Raw genomic sequence first — 23478 nt, forward strand, 5'->3', positions numbered from 1 at the left:
GGTGGGCCTCATTCTGGCGGAGGGCAAGGAGGAACTTCCTGCTGGTGCGCTCCACCGTGCAGAGCCCTAAGCGCGCGGGCTGGCAGGCTGCGGCGCGTCAAGGTCAGCTTGGAGCTGGGTGGCGGCCTGCCTGGGGGCGGGGGACCCTACTGGGGGGCCGGGCTGAGGCCTCTCAGCGCCTCCGCCATATTGAATAGCCTCGACTGGACCGTCTTTGTCTGCGAAGTCCTCTCCCAAGTTCCAACCGCGTCCCCGGGGCCTGGGGCAGGAAGAATCGCTGGCAGCCCGCGCGCCCCAACTTGGAGCTGGGACACCACGTTTCCAGCTTGGAGTGGGCCTTGAACCCTGGGACTGACCTCGCCCCCGGCTCACGTAGGCATCCTGGAAATTGATTCTCCCAAGTCCTTGGTGGAGGAGCCGGACTTGGTCAAGACTGGACTTGTTGCAGGAGAAGAGATTGGAGGCGTTGGCTCGTCCCTGGCTGGGGAGGTGAGACTCTCCGATCAGCGTTGCTGGGACTCCCCCCATCCAGTCCCTCCCTCAAGACTAAGGGCTACAGTAGTTTGTTGGGGCTCCTTGCTCCCTCACCCCAGATATCACCCTGGAGATCTTAAAGACTCTCGAGAAAAGCCACGTGGGGGGCTGGTTCCCCTGGGGCTTCCTCCCGTCCCCCGACTGCCTCATTCTTTGGAGCGTCCCCGATGTCTGCAAAGATGTGGATTTGGACGTCCTCGTGGAAGCCCTAAAGCCCGTGGGAACATTTAAGAAGATCGGCAAGGTGTTCCGCAAGGAGGAGGACTCCACGGTGGGGATGCTGCAGATCGGGGAGGACGTCGACTATTTGCTCATCCCCCGGGAGGTCAGGCTGGCCGGGGGCGTCTGGAGAGTCATCTCTAAGCCTGCCACCAAGGAAGCAGAATTTCGGGAGCGGCTGACCCAGTTCCTGGAAGAAGAGGGCCGCACCCTGGAGGACGTGGCCCGCATCATCGAGAAGAGCACCCCGCACCCGCCCCAGCCCCCCAGAAAGCCCAAGGAGCCCCGAGTGAGGAGGAGAGCCCAGCAGATGGTGACTCCTACGCCCCGGCTGGTCGTGGGCACGTATGACAGCAGCAACGCCAGCGACAGCGAGTTCAGCGACTTCGAGACCTCCAGAGACAAGAGCCGCCAGGACCCGCGGCGGGGCAAGAAGGTGCGCAAAATGCCTGTCAGCTACCTGGGCAGCAAGTTCCTGGGAAGCGACGTGGAGAGCGAGGATGATGAGGAACTGGTCGAGGCATTTCTCCGGCGACAGGAGAAGCAGCCCACCGCGCCGCCTGCCCGCCGCCGCGTCAACCTGCCAGTGCCCATGTTTGAGGACAACCTGGGGCCTCAGCTGTCCAAGGCGGACAGGTGGCGGGAGTATGTCAGCCAGGTGTCCTGGGGGAAGCTGAAGCGGAGGGTGAAGGGTTGGGCGCCGAGGGCGGGCCCCGGGGTGGGCGAGGCCCGGCTGGCCTCCACCCCAGTGGAGAGCGCAGGGGTATCCTCTGGCACCAGCCCCGGGGATCGCTTGGAAAACGCAGGAGATGTCTGTGCCCCGCAGGCCTCCCCTAGGCGATGGAGGCCCAAGATCAACTGGGCCTCGTTTAGGCGCCGCAGGAAGGAGCAGACAGCGCCCACAGGTCAGGGGGCGGACATCGAGGCTGATCAGGGGGGAGAGGCTGCAGATAATCAGAGGGAAGAGGCCATAGCTGACCTGCGGGAAGAGGCTGCAGGTAATCAGAGAGCAGGGGCCCCAGCTGACCAGGGGGCAGAGGATGCAGATAACCAGAGAGAAGAGGCTGCAGATAATCAGAGGGCAGGGGCCCCAGCTGACCATAGGCCACAGGGTGCAGATAACCTGAGGGAAGAGGCCCTAGCTGACCAGGGGTCAGAGGCTACAGATAATCAAAGGGAAGAGGCCATACAGGACCAGAGGGAAAGGGCCCCAGCTGTCCAGGGTGCAGATAATCAGAGGGCACAGGCCCGGGCTGGCCAAAGGGCAGAGGCTGCACATAATCAGAGGGCAGGGGCCCCAGGTATCCAGGAAGCTGAAGCCTCAGCTGCCCAAGGGGCCACAGGAACAGCTTCAGGAGCCAGGGCCCGGAAACAGGTCAAGACAGTGAGGTTCCAGACCCCTGGACGCTTTTCGTGGTTTCGCAAGCACCGGAGAGCCTTCTGGCACACTCCCCGGTTGCCAACCCTGCCCAAGAGAGTTCCCAGGGCAGGCGAGGCCAGGAACCTCAGGGTGCTGAGGGCCGAGGCCAGAGCAGAAGCTGAGCAGGGAGAGCAAGAAGACCAGCTGTGAGGTGAGGGCTGGAGACAGCCCACGGGCCCTCCCTACAAGCCTGGGAGAGAAAGTTGCTCTTTCTGCCTCTGAACTTGAAAGTGGAGTTGGAGCGCTGCCCACATCTCCACCTTACAATCCTCTTTATTCTCTTGTTAAAGTTTTGTCTCATGTATTGATTTATAAAATTTTTTTTAGAGACAGGGTCTCACTCTGTTGCCCAGGCTGGAGTGCAGTGGCATGATCACTGTAGCCTCAAACTTCTGGCCTCAAGTGATCATCCTGCCTCGGCCTCCCAAAGTGCTGGGATGACAGGTGTGAGCCACCACGCGTACCACCTGATAAAATATATATATATATATACACTGATTCCTTGTAGCAACCCAAAAAATGTAAACAAAGAATTCGATACAAGGGAGTTCCGTCACCTATAGTTTTAATTTCCTCAAATGCAACTCCAGGTGCTCAGCTTGATAAAAGGAGAGCGGGAGGGCAGGGGAAAAATTGCCTGCTTTTCCTGTCTCTTTTTTTGCCTGCACACTTAACGTGGACTGCCTCCTTGGACTTAAAAAGAGGACTCGAGCCAACATGCAAATAAAAAAACATTTATGAACTGTTTTCTTAGCTTTGGACTTGGCAACTGACGAATGCTCTGGGGGTGACCCGGCCCTTCCTGTCCGTTCCACTCCCATCCTTGATGATGGAGACACCTGTGTTTATGTTGTCACTTCGCTTGCCATCCTCATGCCCCTGGACTCTGCTGCTTTGGAGGGGACAGGGCCCTTGGTTTGCATACCTCTCCCGATCTTGGTTGTAAGGTACAGTAAAAGCATCTGAAAAATGTGTTCAAAACACAGATTCTGGGGCCCTCAGCATCAGGGATGTGGATTTGCTAGCGGTGCCTGTGTGCCTCTGAATTCTGTTTGCATCAAGCTTCCAAACATCTGGGCAACTCGGCCACTGGACACATTGAAAACTCATTGCAATAGGAAAAGGCCTAAAAGAGGGGCTGTGGTTGGCCGGACGTGGTGGCTCACGCCTGTAATCCCAGCACTTAGGGAGGCCGAGGCGGGTGGATACAAGGTCAAGAGATCAAGACCATCCTGGCCAACATGGTGAAACCCTGTCTCTACTAAAAATACAAAAATTAGCCTGGCCGGGTGGTGCACGCCTGTAGTCCCAGCTACTCGGGAGGCTGAGGCAGGAGAATCTCTTGAACCCGGGAGGTGGAGGTTGCAGTGAGCCGAGATCGTACCATTGCACTCCAGCCTAGCGACAGAGTGAGACTCTGTCTCAAAAAAAAAAAAAAAAGCCTGTGTGTATTGTGCATTAATTGCTTGTGCATTAATTGCTGCTGCTGCTTCTTTTTTTTGAGATGGAGTCTCTGTCACCCAGGCTGGAGTATGGTGGCGTGATCTCGGTTCACTGCAACCTCCGCCTCCCGGGTTCAAGTGATTCTCCTCCCTCAGCCTCCAGAGTAGCTGGGACTACAGGTGTGTGCCACCACACCTGGTTAATTTTTGTATTTTTAGTAGAGATGGGGTTTCACCATGTTGGCTAAGCCTGTCTTGAACTCCTAACCTCAACTGATTCGCCCACCTCGGCTTCCCAAAGTGCTGGGATTACAGGCATGAGCCACTGCGCCGGCCAACTGCTTCCAGTAATTGGGAAGAAATTGGGTTGCTAAGGCCCTGTGGAGGTTGGGAGGAAGTTGGGGGCCTCTCTCTGTATTGCCTTGTGTCCCCACAACCCCCGCAGTGAAAAACAGCAAATGATCACACTCTAGCCTTGCTGAGGGCAGGAGAAAAGGGAGTTCATGGAGGTCCAGGGGGGCCAGTCTGTCTTCCTAACTGGTTGCAGGCCTGGCCTAAGTTTCTTACTTTTTTTCTCTGGAAAGTAAAGAATTGTATCCCACCACCCTCCTTTTGTTTTTCTCTCTTCCATGCTCCTCCCTCCGTCCCTCCCTTCCTTCCCCTCCCGTCCCCTCCCCTCCCTCCCTTCCTTCCTTCGTCTTTCTCTTTCTTTTTCTTTCTCCCTCCCTCCCTTCCTTCCTTCCTTCGTCCCTCCCTCCCTCTCTCTCTCTTTCTTTCTGTCTCTCTCTCTCTCTCCTTTCTCTTTCCCTCTCTGTCTTTTCTTTCTTTCAAGGCAGTGTCTGGCTCTGTCACCCAGGCTGGAGTGCGGTATTGCAGTCACGGCTCACTTGCACTCTTGGGATCAAGGGATCCTCTGGCCTCGGCTTCTGAGAGCACGGGGATGATGGGAGTGAGCCACCGCGCCCCACCCCAGCTCTTGTCTGAGTGGAGTGGTTGCTGCTGGTGCTGCTTGCTGCCTGGCGTGCCGCATGGCCTTGCTAGAGCCCTTTTGTGCATGGTGGCGGATACTTGGCCGTGTAGTCCACGGCTCACAGCCTGGCAAGAATGAGGCCCTGGGGGCTTTGGAAGAAATACAAGCTGTGGACCTCACCTGGAGGGGAGGCTTTGCAGGTGCAGGGAGGGGGAGAGGCTGGGTGGGAAGGTTCTGGCTGGTGGTGGGGAGGGAGGCTGTCCTTTGCTGCTGAGGGCAGAGGTACGTGACCACGGGGACCTGGCCTGCCTGAGGAGCCAGAAGGTAAAAAGGAACAGCAGAGACAGATGCTCGGAGGGATTTGGAGACGGGAGGAGCAAACAGCATGAACGCAGGAAATGAAGACTCAGAGTGAGTCTCTCTGCTCCTCCTCCCTGCAGTGCCCAGAGCTCTGGGCTGTCTCTGGGGAACATCGGGGGGCCTATGAGAAGGAAAGCGGTGTGGACCCCAAACAAGTGGCAAGATGGATTTAACGTGGAGTTGTGCGGATTTCACAGACATCAAGCAACACTGGGCCAGTCCCTCTCACTGCCACACGTGTGTACACACACATATACACATGCACAGTCGGACCCAGGCACGCAGGCACAGCACGTACCACAGACACATGTACACACACACGCACCACTGGCAGACCACATTCACCAACAGACATGATTAACCTGCCTGTACATAGACACAGACACGGACACACATGTGTAGCACACACATGTACGCACAGAGGCGACCCCCACACACTCACAGACCCATTCACGCAAACACTGCCGTACTTGCAAATGCCAGCGTGTTCACCCACTCAGGACAGCTAGATGCCATTGGACACTTTGATCCCCTCAGCCACACGGGCACACTCACATGTTATCACACAGAAACTCAAACGCCAGTCAGTCACGGACAGATACTTGCAGAAACAGTTTCACACCCGGGCGTGGGGGCTCACACCTGTAATCCCAGCATTTTGGGAGACCAAGGTGGGTGGATCACCTGAAGTCGGGAGTTCGAGACCAGCCTGGCCAACATGGTGAAACCCCGTCTGTTCTAAAAATACAAAAAATTAGCTGGGCGTGATGGTGCATGCCTGTCATCCCGGCTACTCAGGGCTGAGGTAGGAGGAGAATCGCCTGAACCCGGGAGGCGGAGGTCGTGGTGAGCTGAGATTGCGCTATTGCACTCCAACCTGGGCAACAAGAGCGAAACCCTGACTCAAAAAACAAAACAAACAAAAACAGTTTCACACCGTCTCCCTGGGTTGGTTGGTTGGTTTGTTTTAGACAGAGTCTCCATCACCAGGGCTGGAGTGTAGTGGCACGATCTCAGCTCACTGTATCCTCTGCCTCCTGGTTCAAGTGATTCCCATGCCTCAGCCTCCTGAGGCTTATTTGTATACCGGCCATCCCTGGGTCTTATTTGCATAGCCTTTCTGGGTGGCCTTGAGGCTTTGGGCAAGTCTGTACCCCACTGAGTCAAAATTTGTTCCCCCTCGAGTGAACACAACGTTTTCTGAACTCCTGTTCCCAGCATCCCCACCGCGAGCATTCAGGGAGGCCCCAGACATGGGGGGAGCCCTCTAGTAACTGAAACAGAACAGGGTGTTCAGTACTAGATTTCATCCCAGGGGCTTTGAAACAGCGTCTGCAGGGCCAGTCAGTCCCTTGATGCCTCTGGGGTGTGGTTTCAAATGCACGAAGGTTTCCAAGAGGAAGCCCGGAAAACCAGAGATTGGGTTCTGAATCCACCTTCAGCTGGACCAGTCCAGCTGCTCCTCATTGTCACCGAAGAGGAAAATAAGAGGCCACAGGTGATTCCAGAACACAGCCATGGAGGGGAGGGATGCCACTCTGAGACATGGGGGTGGAGGGGCTGGGTACAGTGGCTCACTCCTGTAATCCCAGCACTTTGGGGGGTCAAGATGGGCAGATCACTTGAGGTCAGGAGTTTGAGAACAGCCTGGCCAACATGGCGAAAACCCATCTGTACTATAAATACAAAAATTAGCTGGGCGTGGTGGCAGGTGCTTGTAATCCCAGCTACCTGGGAGGCTGAGGCATGAGAATTGCTTGAACCCAGGAGGCGGAGGTTGCAGTGAGCCGAGATTGCACCACTGCACTCCAGCCTAGGTGACAGAGCGAGATTCTATCAAACAAACAAACAAACAAACAATAGACACGGGGGTGGAAGGATTTCTGATTTCTGAGTCCCCCTCCCAGGCCCACAGGGTGTGACAGGAGAAGAGGAAATGGTTGGGTATTGGGTGAAGAGAAATTTGGAGCTCTGCTGCCTGGCTCCCCCAGCACCGCCCCTTGCAAGCTGTGTGACCTTGGGCTGGTTGCTTGACCTCTCTGTGCCTCCATGCCCTCATGGGAAAGGGGGATCATAGCAGAGCTTTCCTTCCAGCATTGCTCAGGGTACTGAAAAGGGTGTAATGGGTTCGTGCTCAAATCAACCCTAGGAGACGTCATCTCATCTTATTCTTGCTACCTATCAGCAGCGGCCAGTTCTTGACTGCACATGCCGACCTTGACAGAGACCCTAAGGTAGCAATCCCTGCCCCGGCTGCCCCTGGAATGGCCCGGAGCCCTTGTCCAGCATGCACATAGGAGCCACTCTCGGAATCTCGGGATGGTGCAGAGCACCACTGGGGCAGCAACAGTCCCTAAAGCTTCCCAGCTAATTCCCAGCAATGGGCAGCCAGGGTGACAACTGCGACCCTAGGGATCCTAGAGACCATCGGACCTCAGAGCTGGGGTCTCAGACTGTGATTCCGGACCGTTTCTCAAGCTGGTCCCGTATCACAGGTGCCTGGGGGGTCCTTTGAAAACTCAGCTTTCTGGGCTCCCCGCCCAAAGGGGTTCTGTAGGTCTCGGGTGGGCCAGATAATGTGTATCTAGTTCCCAGGAGACGTTGATGCATCTGGTCCAGGACCTGACTTTGAGAACCACTGTCCTGCTGCTTTCTGCAGTCTAATGTTGAAAGGCCCGGGAAAACTTCGGCGCTTCCAGTGCTGGGGAAAAACCATCGCCGGCACGATTTAATATGTATTTGTTTGTTTGTTTGTTTATATTTATTTTTGTATAGACGAGAGGCGGGGAGCGGGGGTTGAGGGTGGGTCACTATTTTGCTCAGGCCAGTCTTGAACTCCTGGCCTCCAGCCATCTCTTCCCGCACGATTTTTAACAGCGGCCCTGGAGCGCCTCTTGGTGGTTAAGTGGGGCGCTGCCGCTCCTGCGAGTTGAGATGCTCTCTGCATATCTCGATGTAGGAGATGTGGCCTCTTACGCAAGGGGCGGAGACTGCGCTGGGGAGGGCGGGGCCTCGGTGGAAACCGGGTCTGGGGAACCGGATGGGGGTAGAGAGTGTCGTTTTCTGTCCCCGGAACCCAGACTTCTCCCTCCCTCCAGCACCTGGTCATATCCCTAGGAGTTTTAGGGCGCCCCTGTCTGAGCTGGCTCTGGGATCGGTGGGGTTCAGGATCCAGATCCCCGCCCGGGCCCGCTCTCTGAAAGTCTGCACGGCCGAACCTCCCCCAGGCCCCCCAGCGAACTCTGCAAGCTCATTTCCAGGCTGCCTCACTTTTAAACTCCAAGCACGTGGGAATCCAACCCGACAGCGACCACCATGGAGGCAAGTGGCCTTCCTTGGCGCCACTGCCTCCCCTACGCCAGCACCAAGCCTGACACGGGAGGGGCAGTGGTCACACATTAATAACCCCCTATTATCACACCCTGACTTGGGGCTTTTAACCTGGCTCTTCCTGCGTCTCCCGTCATGCGCTTCCCCCAGGCATCTGCTGGCCGCACCCGCTCACCTCCTTCGGGTCTTTGCTTACTTGGCACCTTCTCAGTGAGGGTTTTCCAGGCCGCCCCGTTTCCGATGACTGCAAACCCTCTCCTGCCCCGACCCTCCTAGGGGGTCCTGCCTGCCAGACTTTTGTCCCCAGCAGGCCTCACTCCCTAATGCATGGATTTCGTCCTCATCTAGGAGGCATACCCACTGCCTCCCCACCGCATGCTCGCTCCAGGAGGTTCCTGTTTCATGCACCTAGAACAGGGCCTCGGACGCCCCGGGACCCTTCCTTGCGAGACCTCAGGGCCTTTACGCGGCCACTCCTTCGATCTCAAACGCTCCTCCCCACTCCCTGGGCGCACTCCCTCCAGGGGGCGTATCTTTTCCAGCACATTCCCCACTAGGCGCATCTGGGGTCGGCCTTCCCGAGTCCGGGTGGTTTCTATCGACGGTCAGTATTCAACAAATAACTGAGCAGTTGCTGGGGTGGGGAACACCTCGGGGACAGGTCAGAGCTGACCTTGAGGGACTCTACTGCCTCTCCCCGCCACGCCCACCTGGCCCCTGCGGGGTAGGCCCCGCAACCACAACTCCAGAGTCCTCTGCAGGGACTGCTGTTGCTATGGGAGAGGAAGCCAGAGGAAGGGGACGCCATCTAGGGGATAGTTGGGCCGTGGTGGCAGCAGCAGCAGTGACGGCCACCGCTGCGAACCAGGGGCTCCTGCCTGGCCAGCGCAGCCACCTGGGCTCTGGGCAGCAGCATTTTCCACGTGGCTCCTCCAATCCTCACGAGCGAGCAGCTCCCTGCGTTGCTAGTCGTGAGCCCACCTGACTTCCTACTCTCAGCACTTCCTGATTGCGACGCCCGCCCGTGTCACCAATTTCCTCTATTAACCTCCCTGACAAGTCGGCGTGCTATTGAGAAACAAATGAGCGCACCAGGGGCAATCAGAGCTCTGAAAAATAAAGCGAGCAAGTGCAGAAAAGGTTACATTTTTTTTTTTTTTCTTTTTGAGACAGGGTCTTGCTCTGTCACCCAGGCTGGAGTGCAGAGGCACGATCTCGGCTCACTGCCCCTCTGCCTCCCGGGTTCAAGCAATTCTCGTGCCTCAGCCTCCCGAGTAGCTGGGATTACAGGCAGGCGCCACCACGCGAGGCTAATTTTTGTATTTTTAATAGAGACGGGGTTTCTCCATGTTGGCCAGGCTGGTGTCGAACTCCTGGCCTTAAGCGATCCACCTGCCTCAGCCTCCCAAAGTGCTGGGATTACAGGCGTGAGCCGCCGCGCCCGGCCCATGTGATTTTATTTGAACACAGATAACTAACTGTCTTTGAGTTAGAGACAGGACTTTGGGGCCCAGAAGAGGTGGGAACTCCAAGGGGTTGAGAGAGGAGAGCCTGGCTCCACAAAGGAGGTCTGGAGGGGAGTGTCCACCATGTTATTTGAGGATCCAGCAGGCAGGGCCTTAAGAGCAGCTCCACGCTCCAACAAGAGAGAAACTGCCCCAAATGGGTCGTGAGGACAGCTCTGGGAAAGGGGCCCCAAGAAAACTCCTTTAAACATCCCTGTTTCACTGACAGGAAGACTTCGGCCCAGAGTGGACGGGAAATAGAGAAGCATAAGCCTCAAATATTTAGAATGGCAGCTGAGACCAAATTTTGAGAATTGGAAATGTTTGCATACCATACAAATGAAAACCAGAAAAATATATGGGGATTGTCAAAAGGGCACCCTCTTTCCCCAACACTTTGCCGCCATCTGCTGGAGGAGTGTTGTAATGACTATAAAACACTCGTGGTGCTGCAGCGCCCCCTAGCGCCATGCAGTTGACAGTCACAGAACAGTTCCAAGAGAATTTTTTTTTTCCCCCACCGGGACGTTTCTGAGTTTATTTGGGGCACACCCGGGCGAAGGCCCTGAACCTAGAAGAAGGTGTTGGGCCTCTTGGTGGTGAAGCGTGGCTTGTGCTGACGGCGCAGGACCCGGCGAGGCAGCGGGAACTTGATCTTGGAGTCGTGGAACTGCTTTACAGCTGGCCGACGGCACTTGCTGGCTGCGATCTCCTCCACCTTCATGATCTGAATGGAGCGGGCCCGGGCGCGGTGCCGGGCGCCCGTGTCTCGGTAGCAATGGGTGACAGCGCCCGCAGTGGTCAGCTTCCGGTATTCCCGGTGCATGTTGTGGGTGCCGCTCCGGGAGTCACAGCGCAGCCAGATGCCAAAGTTCTTCACCCGCAGTGGGGACTTCTCAAACACCCGCCCACAGTAGACAGTCTCCCCTGAAGACTTCTTCTTCTTCAACTGAGATACGAAGTACCAGAAGCGGGACCTGGCGACCACAGGATTAGGCGCAAAGATTCGCATGCGGTAGAGGGGCTGTGTGTGGCATTTGGGGGTGGGCAGGCAGCGACCCACCACCTTGTACTCTCGTAGGGTGCCCGAAGCCTTCATGGCGTCCTCTCTGCGCTCGCCGCCACCCGCAAAAGCGAGAATTTTCTTGTTTTGAGACGGAGTCTCGCTCTGTAGCCCAAGCTGGAATACAGTGGAGCGATCTCGGCTCACTGCAACCTCCGCCTCCTGGGTCCCGGTTCAAGCAATTCTGCCTCAGCTTCCTGAGTAGCTGGGATTACAGGCACGTGCCACCACGCCCAGCTATTTTTTTGTATTTTTGGTAGAGACGGGGTTTCACCATGTTGGCCAGGCTGGTGTTAAACTCCTGACCTCTGATCCGCCCGCCTCGGTCTCCCAAAGTGCTGGGATTACAGGCGTGATCCACCCCGCCCGGTGGAGAAATCTTAAAAAGACCGCTAACAAAAATGCTTTGAGGCCGGGCGTGGTGACTCACGCCTGTAATCCCAGCACTTTGGGCAGTCGAGGCGGGCAGATCACATGAGGTTCTGAGTTCGAGACCAGCCTGACCAACATGGTGAAACCCCATCTCCACTAAAAATACAAAAATTAGCTGGGCGTGGTGGCACACGCCTGTAATCCCAGCTACTCAGGAGGCTTGAACCCGGGAGGCAGAGGCTTCAGTGAGCCGAGATCGCGCCACTGCACTCCAGTCTGGGCGACAGAGCCAGACTCCATCCATCTCAGGGAAAAAAAAAAAAGCCTTGAGAGCTGCACAGCTCTGGGGGAAGTCGTGAGTTTTCTATTCAGGGGTAAGGTTAGGGACCATCCATGTACTAAAAAGGGAAAAATCAGATTAACCAGGCAGGATGAATTCTTGCCATCGTAAAATTTTTGTTTGCTAAAAGGGGTCAAAAGCTTTTCCCCAGATATTATTTTAGCATTTAGCATCAAAGGGCGGTTGCGAAGACCCTAAGTGCCTGTAAACCGCCTGACACGTAAAGCGCTTAATGCTACTGCAAACTGGTTCAGGGCACAGACTCTGTAGCCAGTCAGCTGGTGCTCAAGTCCCGTTCTGCCACTTGCTGGCTGTGTGACTCTGAGTATGTAACTTAACCTCTCTGTACTTCAACTTGCTTATCTGCAAAATGGGCATCTGAAAAGCGTCTGACTGAATTGGAATGAAACGTTAATGCGTGTAAACTCTTAGAACAGAGCCAAGGGGCCAGGCGTGGAGAATCACCCTGCTGCTCCTCCACTTATCCTGAGATGGGTGCCCACCCTGCCCCTCCTGGTCCCTTCAGGTTTTCACTGCTTCCACACGTTTTCCAGTGTCCAAATTCCTCAACCTGGCTCCCCACATCTGCTGGACCCCAGAGATGAGAGCCACAGGAGGGTGTGGGCAGAGGGGACCATGGGCCCCATTCCTCCATCTGCCAGGTGTGGTGCTGGCAAGGAGGGGTGGGGTGGTGGCCTGTCCCCCTGGCTGCCAAGCAACTGACACCCCCCATAGGTGGGAGGCAGGCCCCCTCCCCCCCACTGGTGCTATGGACGTTAGGTCATCTCTCTGCCTGCCCTGGTGGCCAGAGCTTGGGTCTGTGACCTAATCATGGCCATTGACAGATGGGGGCCGGGGAAGACAGCGTGAAAGGGACCAAGAGAACGACAGGGAGACAGAACTCCGGTCCTTCCTGCCTTGGAGTCTCTGCTCCATCCAGCTGGGTGGATGCCTGGGTCCATCCTGGTCCATCCTCCCCCGGGTTCTCTGGTCTTTACTTCACAGCTTCCTTGGTCAGTGGTGAGGCTTCTTAGGACCCCTAATTCATGTCCACGACTCCTGGGAGTTCACATCCGCTCCCGCCAGACCCTGAGACTCCCCAGCAGCCTCCGACACCATTGCTTAGTGTCCACACCTGTCCCCAGCATCTCCCTCACCTCCGTGTGCCTGGCATGTCCCCAGCTTGATGACCCTGATCCAAACTGTAAGGTGTCCCCTACTTCAGCAGACTCCTGTGCTCAAGCGATCCACATGCCTCTGCCTTCCCAAGTGCTGGGATCACAGGCGTGAGCCCCCGTGCCCGGCCAGCCCTGGATGTTCATCACCTGCCTCTACGGGCGTCTCTCGGTCACACTCCCTTTTGGAAGTTACTGTTTCTTTTTTGTTAAATTCATTGCCTCTAACTTCAGAGCCCTACTCACGTGTATTTATCCCCCTTGATTCCCCAAAACGTATCGGCTTACCCAGACCTTCCCCCATTAAATGCTTTCGCTCCCTCCCATATCCCTTCCGTTTCCCTGAGCCCAGCTCTGTGGCGTTGATGTGGTCCTTCTGGTGGGTGTGCCTGAGTCTCTTTGTTCTGACTTTACTGAGACACTGGTCGCCGTAAAGACCCCATCTCTTGCAGCATCTTCTGAATTTCTCTTCTTGTTTAAAAACTTCCTCCAATAGCCACTTGGAAAAAGATAAAATTAGACCCATTCCTCACATCACGTACAAGAAGGAACTCCAAATAGACTGGAGATCTTGACATAAAGAAGAAACCCGAGGGAACTTCCCTGAAACCCGGGTGTAGGGAGAAGTACCGACTCCCACGCCAGCACAATTAAAGAAATACTGATACATTTGGCTTCATAAAAATAAACTTGTACCGTGGCAACAAACCACAAGTGAAGTCTAAAGATAAAAGACAGTCTGGGATATAGACTTTCAAATGGTGAAGGTGGTACACTTTATGTTATGTGCTTTTCACCATCATTTAACAAAAAAGGACAGAATGGGGGAAAATGATCCGCAACATACATCACAAGCATGGGGCCTCTGCTGTGTCCCCTCCGCGGCGCTCCCACTGGAGAGCCCAGCCACACCCGACGGGGAGGAGACGGCGGCCGGACAGGGAGCATTCTTCAGTCTCGGGGAGGGGGAGGAGCGTGATCGTCACAAACGTCCATGTCAAAGACAAAGAGGGGCTGGGGAAACGTTTCAGATTGAAGGAAATGAAAGAGACAATTGAATGTGAGGCAGGACATTGCTGAGACAAATGCTACAGCTGGAATGCAGTTGGTTGATTTAAATATAAACATTGAATGCTCCCAGCAGGGACCCAGCTGCCACAGTGAGAGCAGCTCAGGCCACATGCAGGCCACACGCAGGCGCCCCAGTGCCGGCCCAGCTAACAGCCCACAGCAACTGCAGTCACGGGAGTCAGCCCCCATGGAGTCCAGCCGGGCGACTCTTCAGATGCCTCCAGCCCCAAATGCCCCCTGACCACAAATGCCGCAGCCCTCAGGTGCGCCCTGCACAGCCAAGCCCAGCCAATCACAGCACTGAGGAAGACAGCAAGGCGTTCACTGTTTAAGCCGGCGAGGGTTAGGCTGTTTGCTCTGCAGCTGTGCAGCACGGGAGTCGCCTTGACTAAAGAAAAGGCTGGCTCCTGGAGGTCACCTGGGAGCCTGTGGCGTGTCCTCCCTGATAGGAACATCTCTTTTATCTGGGGCCCTGAGCCACAGTGGATAGTCTATGCTAAGGATGTGACTTAGGGTGGGGGCCGTGGGTCTCTGGAGGCTACGGTCAACCATGTGGGGTGAGCAGTCCCCATGACCAACCCCTGAAGAAAACCCTGGATGCAGAGGCCCGGGTGAGCTTCCCTAGGTGACCACACTCCAGTACGCTGTCGCATTCACACGGGGAAAATGAGCGCCGTCCACACGACTCCACAGGAGAGGGCAGCAGGACACTCACGCCCGCCTCTTCCCTCCGCTCACTCTCACCCCCATCTTTTCACTGTAATGGACCCTCACTGTGAGGATAATGGCTGCTGGGTCCCGGGAGACCTCCTGAACTGCAGCGGCAGGGAACCCCGACACCCAGTGAGTCCGAGAGCCTCACAGCTGCCCGCCTGGCTGACTCCCATCAGGTCTGAAGCGCCCTCCCGACGGCCATGGTGGCTGCTTTTGTCCTTCCCAGGGAAATGAATGACACTGGCAACCTGGGCCTCGGGCCTGTTTTCCCGAAGCCGTGTGTACTTGGCTTCCGGACCCCGGCGCACCTGCCCCCAGAGGGCGGTGCACTCACTGCCAGGCTGATGGGCCTTAGAGAAAGAACGCCTCCCCAGTACCTACGCGCAATCAGGACCACAGATGCCTCATGTCTGCCTGGGAGGCCTCCAAAGGGCCCAACGCTCCTGGACTCGGCCCTGCAGGAGTCGTTTGCTCTAGACAATCCCCCACTGCCACTTATCACGGGAGAAAGCTGAGTCCAGAGGAGCTCAAACTTGGAAACACAATCTCTCTGGAGGACCGAGGCCTAGCGGGGCAGCCTGAATGGGATCCAGCGTTAACCGTGACTAAGAGCCACCTGGGAGTGAGACAAGGGTCCTCTCGGTCTCCCTCGGTGACTGGAGACGCCTGCCTCATCGTGCTAGGCCCACTGCTGGGCCTACCGGGCCTAGCCTGAGCAGGGAGCAGGGAGCGGCACTGTCACGCTTGTTGCCGGAGCCGGCAAAGGGTGAGGAGCTTCTTCAGCTTCCTCTCTGCTCCACTCAGTGCTGGCCTCATCGGCCCCACCCACGTGACAGAACTCTCCCCCGGAGCCCACGGTGCTGGGCGGAGGCAGCGGCCACTTGAGCTGTCAGCCCAGAGCTGGGTGGGCCTGGCCAGTGGGACTTCGTGGCCTCCCCACCCTCCGGATCTCCTCAGCAGGCAGGCAGTGACGCAACCCCGGCAGCTCCTACGGCTCCACCGTCCAGAGACAAGCTGACTTCCGATAATGACTTTATTTTAACATATTTAATTACAGACATAAAATAGCTGGGGAGGGGGGTGAGCCCCAGCCTAGCCCCACCATGGGGCTACAGAAGGGGAGGCGCAGGCGAGGCCCCCCTGCTGACCCTCTCTCTGGGGGTCTTCCTATGGCAGGGCCCTATTGCTTGAGTGGGGGAGGAGCCATGCAAACGAGGGGGGCAGGGGAGCCATTCAGCCCCACCCCACCCCGAGGACGGCCTCCCCACAGAATGCCCGGGCTGTGCCCCTAGCCCCAGCTGCTCCACCTCCTTCCTCTCTGTCCAGGAAGCAGACCCTCTGGCCAGCCCCTGACTCTGCCCCTACCCCCTCTGCAAACCTAAAGGGGAATAAATACAAACTTTACAAAGTAAAAGGGGGTCCAACGTTGCCCTGGGGCGGGGCCTGCTCTGCCCCTGGCCCAGGGCCGGGGTCCGGTGGGAGTGGAGGGGCCCTGGGGTGCAGGCCGCCCCGCCCGTCGCCTCACATCATTCCTAGCTGCAGCAGCGTGTTGGCGTAGGCCATGGGCTTGACGTTGGGATGAGGCTGTGGGGCCGGGGCAGGTGGCATGGACAGAAGTCACAACGGAGCCCCTGAGCACCCAGAGTACCCACAGGCGGAACCTATCCCCGTCCCTTACCAGGGTCTCAGCCTCTTTGTCCCCAGGCCAGGATGGGAAGGGCGGGGGCCCTGAGGGGTGACTCACCACTGCTGTGAACTGGTGGAACTGAGGCCGTAGGTCGGAGCCCTGGAGGTGGATGTAGGAGGCTTTGTTCCCCATCTGGTCGCTGCAGGGACAGGAGCAGAGTGCACAGGGTGGTCAGGGCTGGAGGGTTAAGACAAGGAAGGGCTGGGCAAGAAGGGCCAGCGAGAGGGAGAGGGAGGGACAGAGCCACGACAGACACAGATGAACAGAGAGACAGGGACGGGAAAGACAGGAATCCAAGGGGAAAGAATGGGAAGGGCAGGGGGATGACGATGGGAAAAGAGGGTGGGAGTGGGGGAAGCGGGACAGGGAGGGGCGGGGCGTAGCTCACGGAGGTGGATGCTCGCCAGACCCCACTAGGAATCTGACCACGCCTCCAGCTTTGCCCACCCGGAGATGCAGGGAACAGAGGAACGTGTCACACGGCACCACGGGGATGCAGTCAGCCTAGTCCAAGACACAGGTGACTCTACAGCAGGGCCTATTCTTGTTGAAGAAGAATTTGTTGAAGCCTGTTCTTCAACAAATAAATGATGGGAGTGGGGAGAGACAGGGAACTCATAGGCAAAGAGACAGAAAATGTGGGCCTTGTTTGGGTCCTGTCTGGAAGAAGTCAGCTGGAAAAGACACTTAGGAGAGACCAGGAGAAAGAGAACTTGGCAGGATTCGGGTGAGGGCAAGGGATCAGCACTCCTTCGTGTGTGTGTGTGTGTGTTTTGAGATGGAGTCTTACTCCTGCCCAGGCTGGAGTACAGTGGCGCGATCTCAGCTCACTGCAACCTCCACCTCCCGGGTTCAAGCAATTCTCCTGCCTCAGCCTCCCGAGTAGCTGGGATTACAGGTGTGCACCACCACGCCTGGCTACTTTTTGTATTTTTAGTAGAGACGGGGTTTCACCACGTTGGCCAGTCTGGTCTCGAACTCCTGACCTCAGGTGATCGGCCCGCTTCGGCCTTCCAAAGTGCTGGGATTATAGGTATGAGCCACCGTGACCAGCCAGCACTCCTTTTTAAAAGTGTGAACATGATATTGTGGTTAAGAAAAAGACCCCGGTTGGGCGTGGTGGCTCACACCTGTAATCCCAGCACTCTGGGAGGCCGAGACAGGCGGATCACGAGGTCAGGAGATGGAGACCATCCTGGCTAACACGGTGAAACCCCGTCTCTACTAAAAATACAAAAATTAGCTGGGCGCAGTGGTGGGTGCCTGTAGTCCCAGCTACACGGGAGGCTGAGGCAGGAGAATGGCGTGAACCCGGGAGGCGGAGCTTGTAGTGAGTGGAGATTGCGCCACTGCACTCCAGCCTGGGCGACTGAGTGAGACACTGTCTCAAAAAAAAAAAAAAAAGAAAAGAAAAAGAAAAAGACCCCTTTCCTTCTGAAACGTGCTGTGAAACGTGCTGGGCAATCAATGGGAGGAAGGTAAAGTGCCCAGGGCTTGCTGTAACACGGGGCAGCTGGTCAGTGCCCGCAGGCTGGTCCCACTGGTGCTGCAGAAGTGGGTGATGCTCACGGGCGTGTTCGTCATGCTCTTTTATCTGCTCTTGCCTGTCTTTGAAATGTTCCATCATAAAAAGGCAAAACAAAAACCAAGACAAACACCCATGGCTTGGCAGAGGCCCTGGGCAGGAAAGGCAAAGACATACCAGTAGTTGGGGGCAGAGAAGACGGTGACACAGCGGCCTCCGTGAGCCACCTCATAGCCCTCGGCCTTGACCTCGTGGCTGCGGATGATGTAGTCCAGGTTGTTCTCTTCCAAGAAGGCCTTGGTGACGTCAGGCCCAAACTGACAGCTCACACCCCGCTTGCTGACCGAGCGCCCGTTCTGAGGGTGGGCAGATGGGAGAGATGGGGTTCAGGGTGGCTGTCTGCCTCCACCTGCTGCCCAGAGCCCACACCCGCCGGCCCTACACCCCACCCGAGACTCACCTGCGGCTGTGGATCTGACCAGAGCAGGTCACACATGGGACCTGGTGGGCAGTGAGGAAAACATTAGGAACCCGTCCACCTCCCCGGGGGTGGTCACTCACAGGCCACCTCCTGGCCCAGCCAGGTGCCCACCCCACAGCACAGCCTGGGTGGGGACTGAGCAGGGGACATCCAGCACGGACGTGGACATTCAGGGCAGGTGACAGATTCTGAGCCACCCCCACCCGCTCTGCTGATCTGCCCTCCACACCCCACTCAACCCCGATGGCCCCGAAGCTGGACAGAGCTTTCAACGCCACTATTCAGATCAGGCCCTCTCCCTGCTCAAAGCCTTTGGTGGCTCCGCACTGCCCTAGGAACAAAGTCCTCACTGAGGCCTGTAAGGCGCCACAGGATTTGGGCCCAGTGAACCCCATGTCCAACGTCAGCCCTCAAAGCACAGCCCTGCCTGCTCGCCAACTTCTCCCTGCCTTGGGACCCCTCCTCGAGCCTAGAATATGCTCGCCAGATGCCTCTGCTTCTTGCAGTGTCAGCTCAAACCTCGCCTCCCTGGAGAGGCCTTCCCGACCACACGGAACGGGCCCCCCCAATCCATGTCCTCTGCAGCACTTACAGTGTGCGTGTGTGTGTGTGTGCACCGGTGCGTGAACTCTCTGAGCTGTGCCCGCCACCAGGACAGGAGCCCCAAGACCTCCCCTCCCTCCAGGGGTCCGCAGCTGAACTCACAAATAAGGACAGGCGTGCTCAGGGGTCACCGTGCCCTCACCCCGCACCATGGTCATGACCGTGCTCGCCATCACAACCCCATGAAGGAGGTGCGTTGGCCCAAGTCACAGGTGAGGAAACTGAGGCTCAGATCCGCTGTTCCTTGCCAAGGACACAAAGCCCATCCTCTGAGGCAGGGCCGGCTTGCAGGGCAGATCTGAGCCCAGGCTGGAGACACCCGGCCCCACCCCGCTCACCTGAATCTGGGGGTTGTCGATTTCGCTCGATTTTCCGGATGTCATCCAGGGTGACGCCATCTTCACTGAACAGGCCTCCGTGCATGATCTGGGGAGTTGGGGGATGCCGCTGTGAGGGAAGGTGCCAGCCACCCATAGGCCCCGACTTCCTTCACCAGCACACATCTGCCCAGGTGTGGCTGGGCGGGGAACCCACACTCAGGGCTCACGCCATCCTCACCAGCACTTTGCCGTTGATGCACTGGGCCAACGGGAGCCACTCGAACACCTCGCTGAAGAGCTCGTACATCTGGGCTGTGTACTTCGCCTTCACCTCACCCTCGAAACCGTAGATCTGGTTCATGTTGTCTGTCTCGTGGTTGCCTGGAAAACACGGGGACAGAAGAGAAAGCTCAGCCTCCAGGTACATCAGTGTCCTCCAGCCAGGCACCCTCAAGGCCCAGAACTGTGCGTGTGTCCCCTGCCCCCGTGAGCTTCACGCCTCCCATTGTGGTGCCTTCCAGATTGGAGGTACCATGGGTGGAATCTTGACAAAAAGTAGGTCCATGGCTAGGCACTGTGGCTCATGCCTATAATTCCAGCACTTTGGGAGGCCAAGGCAGAAGAACTGCTTGAGCCCAGCAATTTGAGACCAGCCTGGGCGATATACTGAAACCTCTCTAAAAAATAATTTTAAAAATTAGCTGGGCATGGTGGTGCGTGCCTGTAGTGCCAGCTACTTGGGAGGCTGAGGCCAGAGGATCACTTGAGTCCACGAAGCAGAGGCTGCAGTGAGCTATGCTCATGCTACTGCACTCCAGCCTGGGCAACAGAGCAAGACCCTGTCTCAAAAATAAAAAGTAGGCCCATCCGCAGAGCATATGCCCCAGCCCAGCCCACACTGAGCTCCATCCTTCTGTCTCAGACAGAAGCACCTGGCCTCCTTCTTCCCTTCCAGAGCTTGGGGGCAAGGAGAAGGCTGCCCAGTCTCGCATCTGCTCAGACTCTGCTTGTCCAACTCCTTGGCCTGAGTGCTTGTTGCCTCCCGCAACGAGGTCCACAGTAGGGGCTTCCTGAGCTATGGCACTGTGCTGGGCACTGCTGCAAGAACCCTGTGAGCCCAGGGACACAGGCATGCAGGCTTCGCCTCAGCCTATCACTCCCCTCCCAACTCACCCCGACCCTGCCATGGGCAGGGCCTCCCCTGTGTGGCCATCACATCCTGGTGAACTCCTCCTGTCTAATCTCATCTGGACACCAAGAAACCTATATTTTCAACACTCCTTGGAACCTCACCCACATCCCATGTCTCCTGAGTCTCACAGCCACATCCAAAGGGGAGCTCCTCAGCTCCTGGCCACACCCTGCTCTACGTCTCCCCGTCTTTGTCACTGGCAGCCACAGTCCTCCAGATGCTCTGGCCAAAACCCTAGAGGGCCCCTTTTGTTCCCTCTTTATCTCACACCTGTGTCTGTTCCTCCAGCAAATACGCTGGGCTCTACTTCAAATTTCATTTTTTTTGTTTTTTTTCAAAGAGACAGGTTCTCGCTCTGTTCCCCACGCTGGAGTGCAGTGGTGTGATCATGGCTCACTGCAGCCTCACACCCCTGGGCCCAAGCAATTCTCCCACTTTGGCCACCCAAGAAGCTAGGACTACAGGTGCACAATGCCACCATGCCTGGCTTTTTTTTTTTTTTTTTTAAGACTGAGTCTCACTCTATCACCCAGGATGGAGTACAGTGGCGTGATATCAGCTCACTGCAACATGTGCCTCCTGGGTTCAAGCGATTCTCCTGTCTCAGCCTCCCAGGTAGCTGGGATTACAGGCGTGCACCACCATGCCCGGCGACTTTTGCATTTTTAGTAGAGACAGGGTTTCACCACATTGGACAGGCTGGTCTTGAATTCCTGACCTCAGGTGATCCACTGCCTTGGCCTCCCAAAATGCTGGGATTACAGGCATGAGCACCCGGCCTTTTAAAAAAATGTTTATTAGAGACAAGGTCTCACTGTGTTGCCTAGGCTGGTCTCAAACTCCTGGGCTGCAGTGATCCTCCTACCTCAGCCTACCAAAGTGCTGGGATTACAGGTGTGAACCACCACACTCAGTTCCAGGCTCTACTTCAATCAAGAGAACCCAAATCTGACACCAAGCCTGAACCTGAGGGGGCACAGCTGCCTTGTCAACAGTCTCTTTACTCCCACCCTCAGGCCCTGGTCTGTTCACTTCGTCACTCAGCTTAACTTTAGTGCCAGATTTAGGGCAATCCAGGAGCCTGTTTCATGCCCTCGTGCAAATCAGAAAAAGGGGCCCATCCTCAGACCCTTGTTGCCATCTGCTGAAAAATGGTCAGAGTAAACATCCGTTTCTACACTATGATATCAATGCGTCCTTTGGCGTGATGTTATTGTGCAGTGCACAACATACTCAACCTTAAAAGGCCGCCCTGTGAATGATCTCTGAGTCCACAAAATAAATACAGCTGCAACTATTATCCTTGCAGAGTGAGTGCCCCACCCAGGACCCCACAATGAACCCAAACCTTGTCGCTTCCCAGCTCACCTCGAAGTAGGTGAAAGTGATCTGGGTACAGGAGCTTGAAGCCGAAAAGGGTGAGGATCACTTCTACAGAGAAGGAGCCTCGGTCCACAAAGTCACCATTAAATATCTGTCCTGCTAAGGAAAACATGGCAAGCGTGGAGGGGAAGGGGTGGGGTGGGGGGTGGTGGCAGAAGATAGGCCAGATGGGTTGCTCCTGCCTGGTCTCAAGGCTCCTGTCAGCACCTCCCAATCAGTGAGGACTTGGCAGGTGCAAGGGGTGTGGGTTTCTAACCCTTTCCTCACTGTGGCTCCAGCCAGAGCTTGGTCGCTGAGCCTCAGTAGCATGGCACTGAGGACCCTGCCTCCTGTCTCCCAGGAAAGCCATTGGTGGGGAGGTGCGGGGACCAATCAGTCCACCTGCTTCAGCTCTCCTCAGACAGGCCTGAGCCACAGGGGAGATGGGACACAGACCCTCCCACCATTCACCAAGCAAATACCATAATATGTGGAGATACTTACACAGCATCGAGCGTGGGCCAGGCCCTGTTCTTAGCCTGTCCTCTCAGGAACTGTTGAGTAACAGGGTTGCACATATTATTATCCCCCTTTGCAAGTGGGGATACTGTGATACCAAGCAGTGAAGTAACCTGCTTTGCTCACACAGCTGGGAAGTGGCAAAGCCAGGATGGAACCCAGGTGTGGCCAGTGCCAGGTGCCATTCAAATGCGATCCTGAGGCAGACGAAGACAAGCCAGGGCCCAGAGAGACTGAGCTACCAGCTCAGGTCCTACAGCCGCTGGGTGCTGGCCCAGGCCTGTCCGAGCCTGGAGTCTGGGGTGCGTGGCCAGCCTGCAGCTCCACCCACACCTTGGCGCCCCAGCATGGCCAGGCCTCTCCTTTCCAAGGTCACGTCTTTTCCCTGGCAGGGGCTCCTCCCCCTCTGCAGATCTGAGGCTGGGGCTGCGGGTGGAGGTGGGGAGAGGGTGGCTCTGCTAAGAAGGATACATAGGGGTTGGTCTCCGAGGGTAAACCGTTGAGCTCGAATATGTTGAGGAGGTCATAGAACTGGCCATGGGTGTCCCCGCATACTGTAATCTTCTCTGTCTGAAAGAAAAGAGGCCACCGGAGAGGGAGGGGCCCAGAGAGAGACGTGGGGAGGGGGCAGAGGTGAGGGGAAGGGTAAGAGTTCACAGTAGACCGAGAAGAATCATGCAAGAGACACAAGCAGGGGACACAAATGAAGAGGTGGGACAGAGACCAAGAGGCCAGCAGAGAAATGGGATATTCAGGAGGAAAGGCACAGGGGTGGGGGTGTGAGGGAGACAGGGAGGTGGATCCGTGAGTTCCTGAGCTCTGTGGCCCCTCCCCAGCCAGAGAGCCCACCCCCGCTGGCCCTCCCCACACTGCCCCACAACGCGCACCTCTTTGAGTGTGGTTTCCACGAGCGTGCTCAGCTTGGAGAGGACCTCTTTGACCTGTACCAGAATCTGGAAGGCAGGGCAGACTCAGTGGGACCGGCTGCAGGGGCTGCTACCCAACCCAGCCCCGAGAGCCTGGACTGCCCAGGAGACGCTGCTGGGCTGAGGGCGAGGGAGAAGCAGGGAGAGAAGAAAAAGGGCAGGGGAGGCCTGGGGGAGCGGGGGCAGGTGGGGCCAGAGGCAGCCGCAGGCTTCTGTGGACTGTGCAGTGCTGAAGCATTGCGATTGTTTCATATGAAAACCTGGTTCTTGAATTATCTGAAAACACTCAGCATCATGTGGAAATACATGCATGAATCCAGATCGCAGAACATTTTATAAAGGAACTGG

At 56.7% G+C, this 23478-nt stretch overlaps 2 protein-coding genes and 1 pseudogene across 3 annotated transcripts in view; 1 reads left to right on the top strand and 2 right to left on the bottom strand.

Moving 5' to 3' along the window:
* Nucleotides 1–811: 811 nt before the first annotated feature.
* Nucleotides 812–2511, top strand: CCDC8 (coiled-coil domain containing 8). Its single transcript, XM_023200768.3, has one exon. It carries the CDS (start codon nucleotides 812–814, stop codon nucleotides 2321–2323), a length of 1512 nt encoding a protein of 503 aa, XP_023056536.2. The 3' UTR covers nucleotides 2324–2511.
* A 7787-nt stretch (nucleotides 2512–10298) lies between these two features.
* Nucleotides 10299–10952, bottom strand: LOC111520121 (annotated as a pseudogene). Its single transcript, XR_002724564.2, has one exon. The product of XR_002724564.2 is annotated as a 60S ribosomal protein L18a pseudogene (transcript).
* A 4578-nt stretch (nucleotides 10953–15530) lies between these two features.
* Nucleotides 15531–23478, bottom strand: part of PPP5C (protein phosphatase 5 catalytic subunit) — a 37433-nt gene continuing 29485 nt past the window's right edge. Inside the window, exons 4-12 of the mRNA XM_031934753.1 lie at nucleotides 23092–23157; nucleotides 22676–22774; nucleotides 21692–21797; nucleotides 19370–19512; nucleotides 19150–19237; nucleotides 18188–18228; nucleotides 17905–18083; nucleotides 16260–16341; nucleotides 15531–16099 (exon numbers count right to left, since the gene is read on the bottom strand). Coding sequence (XP_031790613.1) covers nucleotides 16037–16099; nucleotides 16260–16341; nucleotides 17905–18083; nucleotides 18188–18228; nucleotides 19150–19237; nucleotides 19370–19512; nucleotides 21692–21797; nucleotides 22676–22774; nucleotides 23092–23157 — 867 coding nt within the window. The 3' untranslated portion in view covers nucleotides 15531–16036. The remainder of the gene's footprint in view (nucleotides 16100–16259; nucleotides 16342–17904; nucleotides 18084–18187; nucleotides 18229–19149; nucleotides 19238–19369; nucleotides 19513–21691; nucleotides 21798–22675; nucleotides 22775–23091; nucleotides 23158–23478) is intronic.

This window comes from Piliocolobus tephrosceles, chromosome 21, assembly GCF_002776525.5.
Source record: "Piliocolobus tephrosceles isolate RC106 chromosome 21, ASM277652v3, whole genome shotgun sequence".
NCBI classification, from domain to species: Eukaryota; Metazoa; Chordata; class Mammalia; order Primates; family Cercopithecidae; genus Piliocolobus; species Piliocolobus tephrosceles.